Source organism: Cryptomeria japonica, chromosome 4, assembly GCF_030272615.1.
Source record: "Cryptomeria japonica chromosome 4, Sugi_1.0, whole genome shotgun sequence".
NCBI classification, from domain to species: domain Eukaryota; kingdom Viridiplantae; phylum Streptophyta; class Pinopsida; order Cupressales; family Cupressaceae; genus Cryptomeria; species Cryptomeria japonica.
The window spans coordinates 243785605-243791604 of record NC_081408.1 but is presented as its reverse complement, the minus strand read 5'-3'; the positions used below and the strand labels follow the sequence as shown (position 1 = coordinate 243791604).

The following is a 6000-nucleotide window of genomic DNA, read 5'->3' as shown; positions in this document are numbered from 1 at the left end:
CCTTAACCCTAGTCCTAACCCTAAACCTAGTCCTAACCCTAAACCTAAGACTAACACTAACCCTAATTCTAAACCTAATCATAACCCTAAACCTAATTCTATCCCTAACCCTAATCTTAATTTTACATCTAAGTATGATATGAACCCTAATCCTAAACCTTACCCTAACATTGCCCCTAGCCCTATTTCTATCTCTAACCCTAGTCTTAATCCTAACCGTACCCCTATCTCTAATCCTATCCTTAACAATAATCCTAACCCTAATCCTAATTCTATCTCTAACCCTAATCTTAATCCTAACCATACCCCTATCTCTAATCCTAACCTTAACAATAATCCTAACCCTAATCCTAATTCTATTTATAACCCTAACCCTAATCATTAAAGGTGTCACCAAGTGCAAGGTGCAATCAAAGTTAGAATAGAGCACCTTGAAAACTGTATCAACTGTAAAATTCAATCAAACACAAAAAAGAACTTAGATGAAGATTAGCTTCCCAAGATCTATTTAAAACAAAAGCCTTCCCTAACTTTCTCAAACCTCCCAAACACAATAGTGCAACTCAAAAATTACACGATGTGTCGAAACATAACTCATCCAAAACCTAAAAACTAAGATTTTTCAAATATTAAAAACATAATAAGTTGTCTTAGACACCAAAGAAGAAAATGAGGAACTGTAAAGACCTAATGTAAAAATAATCACACAACTTCCATTCAACAAATAATTATGACCAAAAAGTGAAAAAACAAATGTTTTAAAAATTATAGAACATGCAAATATACATGAGAGCTCAAAAGCAAGAATGCACAATTAAAAGCTCACAATACAAAAACAAAAAAAAAAAACTCACAATAGATGATACACATGTAAGATGACTGAGCACTTATAAGTTAAGAGAGAAGAAAAACACAACTAATAGGAATAACTTCAACTTCCAGAAGTAGGCGAAGAGTTCCATGGAAAATGCAATCTATCTTTACAATGAACCACTTTTGACAATCTACACATAAAAAGTCTCATAAATAGCTGATATACATAAAAATTTATAGCTTTGTCGGCCAAGCATAAAATGCCTCAACCAAAAACTAGTAACATCAACTACAAATGCTATTAAATTGCCAATAAACATAAATATTTTTATTTTTATTGGCCAAGCACCGTACAAAATGTCTTTCCTAAAAACTAGTAAGGATAAATAGTTATAGCCCAATTAGCCAAGCACAAATTGAAATGCCTCTATCAAAATCTAGTAACACTACCTAAAGTCATTTATTAAATCGCTAGCTAAGTACTGCACAAAATTCCTCTACCCAAAAACATAGATTCAGTTACTTCCTGAGAACAATAAATATTTGTCTATCGATCATTCAATAACATTTTTAAAAAAATCGTTAGAAACTTATTATCTCCAATTAAGATAAATAATAATATGACAAAAGTATAGTCAATCTTGTGTATGTCTATCTTGTGTCTATCTTGCACTGCTGTTAATTTCATTTTTTTTTAAATCGTTAGAAACTTATTATCTCCAATTAAGATAAATAATAATATGACAAAAGTATAGTCAATCTTGTGTATGTCTATCTTGTGTCTATCTTGCACTGCTGTTAATTTCTATCTTGTGTCCATATTCTAGTTGCTTATGTTGCTGGTCAGTCTATTCTTGCAATTTTTTAACTGCAAACTCTTATGAAATGTGCATTCTTTTTCAATAAAAATAAATAAGTATCTAATAGCGCTGCACATAGAGCACTAAGGCTTCATTATATGAATCAATTTTTCCCCCATTCTCAATTGAGACTCCGGCAACTAAATTAGATTTGTATACTCGCATGAACATATATACAAACTTACTTGTTCCGTAGTTTTTTCAGATAACTCCATCATTGAAAGAATATGGCAGTGCAAGACGAAAACCATAGGGAAGTATATTTCTGCATGAGCTATTTTGGTCATAGTATAGTTAAATATGAATTAAGTCCATAATTCAGAAACAGCCATCGACAGCTAAATATTTTAGCAATCAAAACTAATATGGTTGAAACTTATTTGCTTATATCTCGCGTCCAATATTTATATTTTATTCTGTACATATTAAAAGAAATTTAAGAGAACTAAAACAATAATGTGAAAACTGGAGATTGAAATATAAATGATAAACGCATAGAAAATTAACAATTAGATGATACGTTTATAATATATTAGAAAAAAAATTAAGTACAAAATTTGCAGAACACTAGATTCTGCTTATTATGGAATGATAAAAAATTAAAAAATAGATGCCATGAGTCACTACTACAGAATCTGCCAACTTGCAGAATAAAGCATAGATACTGTGAAATTAACCATATCCATAAATTACTTTGCACCTTGAGATGTCATCTAGTTCATTATCCGTATAGCCTTGGAAATGCCAGGCTATACAAAATTGAAACCATGATTATTGATGATATAAAGTTGAACCACCCTCTTACTCCAGACTCTAAGATTCTCCAGTCCAGACTTATTGGGTATAAACATCTTTCAAAGAAGAACTCTGCCTAGTTTCTGGCTACATATGATATGGTCTATTTGCCATACAGAGGTGATTTTTGTTCCTGGCAAGTATCTTTACATTTGAGGCCTTGTCTGCACCACATAGAGTTCACCGTTCTTAATTACACCTTCCACATCTTGGGGAGATTTATAGAGTTGTTCAATTTCAAATCCAGCTAGTGCAATCTTTGAGAGTACGGATTGTCTGAAGTTGTGATCAGTTATTAATAAGTCTGAAGAATAGTCAATCGCTCTTTTCTCCTCTTCATCCATAGGCACACTGCCATAGCAAAGAGCACTTCAACATCAAAATATAATACCAGTTATTTCAAATTTTGTGTATACAATCTCCAGTTTGACATTTATTACTTGCCAAAAAGGACCTGGTAAAAGAGTACCATTGTCTTCATATCCAAAAATAAAAATTTCTAGGAAAGAGGGATCAGTATCTACATTTCAGAACACATAACCCCATATGGCATTCATACTGATTGTTTTTCCAACCATTAACCAAAAATATATGATCTACGAGTATGATGCATTAAAAACTGTATGTATTCTTCCCTGCAATCTCAGAAATATGTTATTATGATAGTCTAAACGTGATTTAAGTATTCTTCTCTGCAATGCTAGATTTTACAATTTTGATCAGATTATGTAATACAGACCACTCATATACTCCAACTAATACCAGAATGTATAGCCTGAAAAATACATTCTATGAGCAAAATCAGAATAAATAATGTTGAAACACGAGAAGAGAATGCCATATAATTATACACTAGGAATGAATAATGTATACATCCATACCTGTCATAAAGACCAGCACCAGCATAACCTTCCAGATCTTCACCATTTGAATCAGATCTGAAGATTATTGACCGTTTGATGAAGAGACCTATTGGTTTGCTAGGGTATCCCAATATCTGAAAAGGAATTCAAAGAGAAAAAGGGTATATGTAAATAGAACTTAAACAAAACTGAAGATTAAGGACTATCTGTACTCGTATGTTCAGAGTTTCACCTTTGGAGAACTCAAGTCTGACTTTTTTGTAACAAAACTCATAGCTCTACCAGGGTATGCACCAACAAGTGTTTCTCCCAGACCTTTTACAACCTGAAAGATAATATCCATTGTAAGAAGAATGAAAATCTTGAAACTCGTATAAAACAATTTAGACAGGACTCTTTCAAATGAGAGAATGTACCTCAGCATAAATCTCTGACGAATCTTCTGTCGATGGGTTCACCGTATGAATGACAAATGCATAGTCTGCGTTGACTACTTCTTGAACCAAAACAGCCATGCACAAGTCATTATGATCTATTTTTGCCTTTCGAGTACTAAAATAGGCTCTTTCATTCCACTTTGAAGCCCAGACCTGAAGTAACAAAACAGAGAATATACCATTCAAAAACAAGGCTAGCACAATTCCTCTTGCCTATGTTTAAAGGATGTCATTGGCAGATTATATGTTTTCAATTTAAAAAGGATAATGTGGATTAAGGAGATAAATATTTAAGTTGGTACTTATAAACAATAAACATACTTTCCAAGCAATGACCATTCATCCAAACCTAGAATTTTTTATACGAATGGCCACTGAGATCACCAGCCTTTTGATCGACTGCGTCATAATGTTATCAGTTAAAGGAAACGGGATAGTGCACAAGAAATGACTAGGCATAATACTAAGAATATTGCTTGTGAATTCAAACGACAGATCATAATTTCCATTATTAAACATGGTATCTTAGAGGATACCATGTGGAATGTCAACCAACCTTCCAAAATAAGCTAGCAGATGTCAAATACAATTTAGTCATTAGGCTACCAGATCTTTGCATAATTATAAATATACTAACATAAGTTTCTGAATATTTTACAGAAGACAATGATTTTCAACAGTATGGATTATCATATCAGTCAGATAAGAACACTTAATGGATAGCAACAAAGATTCAAACTCCGACAAAGAAAGGTATAACATTTTCCTGTAATATTTTTTTTAAAAAGGAAGATCAGCTTATGTCACTTCCTTTTCTCTCCCTGTGAAGTGTAATAGGTTTCTCCGTACTCCTCTCCCTGTTTCAATTCACAATTGCCATCACGAAGCCATTAATCACTTCTCTTCTTCAAACTGCTATATGCCATTACGTGTTCATAATGACTTGTGCATGGCAGTAATAGTAAGGGTGAAATTAACTGTTACAAGTTCAACGTAATGATTTGTATCCGCTGATTCAAAAGGTATATGCTGTAAATAAGCAGAGATAATTGAATATCTTCTTTTCCTTTGTCTGTTTTCATCATGCTCTGTTTTTCACTACAAACCAGTTACTGTGATTTTTTACCATTTGTATTATACAAAGCCACTCATCATATTGGTCAACTATTGATCAGAGAGTAAGAGTTCAAGAAAAGATCCTAGAGAATAATCAGGTTCAAAGCTGCTAAAGAAACTGTATCAATTTGGTATTTGAGCATCTAGAGGACTCACCCATTGGGAAGCAGCTCAAAGAGGAGTTACTGTAAATTGGAGCAGGAGAGATGGGAGGAATTGTAAAGAGTGTAGAACTCTTAGTGAAGATTTGATGAGAAGATTGTGAACCATAACGATCAGATTGCAACATAAAGAATCTAAGAATGAACCAGACAAGCAAGGGCACCAGTACTAGCAGTACATATGTAAGAGCAGTCAATTAAAGTAGAGTCCAAGTAAGGATCAAGGGGAAAAGCAGATATATCACCTCATGCAAGGGTGTTCAACCCCAAATCATTTATAGATTAGATTTAAGAGTTATATAAATACTTTGTGATGGAGGAGGGTGTTGAAGAATTTGAGCCCGGTAGGGTGATAGTTGCAATTTTGCAATTGCCTAAATTGAAGTTTCATGGACTTCTATGGTTGGATACTTTCAAACCAAAATAAGGCAAGATAAAGAGAAAATCAGGTTTTGGTCTAAGATATTGAAATATCAAAAAACCAGGTATCTGCCATCTGGTTATCAACAAAATTTATAGCATTCCAGAATCTGAAACCAAAGGAGCACTTGATACAAGCCTACCGGAGTGTTCTAGGAGGTTGCAAATTATAACTTGTACACAAGAAAAGGAGCAATCAGCATCAAATATGTCAATGGCTTCCACTACTAGACCCAAGATGAATTCAAAATGGTCAAGTTGCACTCAATAAATGAGGCCTTTCAATGTGCCTTAAAGGTGGGGGAAAGATTAAATGGAAAAGGTAAAATGGTGAGCACAAAGAGAGTGGTTCTTTGAATCAAGGAAAGGGAAGTTCGTCTAAACCTACAAAAGGAAAGTAGCTAGAGGAAGGCCAAGATATGAGTCCTAACTTTAGAGTAAAGTGGGGAACAACCAATCATTTGATTCCATAAGACTTTGAGATGCTTTATAAGGTTAGTATCCCTGTGACCATCCTACTCTTCACATGACGATT

At 33.6% G+C, this 6000-nt stretch overlaps 1 protein-coding gene across 6 annotated transcripts in view; it reads right to left on the bottom strand.

Moving 5' to 3' along the window:
* Nucleotides 1-2170: 2170 nt before the first annotated feature.
* LOC131065519 (alpha-glucan water dikinase, chloroplastic) overlaps nt 2171-6000 on the bottom strand; it is a 96234-nt gene continuing 92404 nt past the window's right edge. For all 6 annotated transcript variants that reach the window (XM_058000031.2, XM_058000033.2, XM_058000034.2 and 3 more), the window contains exons 30-33: nt 3748-3921; nt 3564-3656; nt 3350-3465; nt 2171-2819 (exon numbers count right to left, since the gene is read on the bottom strand). In XM_058000031.2, coding sequence (XP_057856014.1) covers nt 2615-2819; nt 3350-3465; nt 3564-3656; nt 3748-3921 — 588 coding nt within the window. In that variant the 3' untranslated portion in view covers nt 2171-2614. The remainder of the gene's footprint in view (nt 2820-3349; nt 3466-3563; nt 3657-3747; nt 3922-6000) is intronic.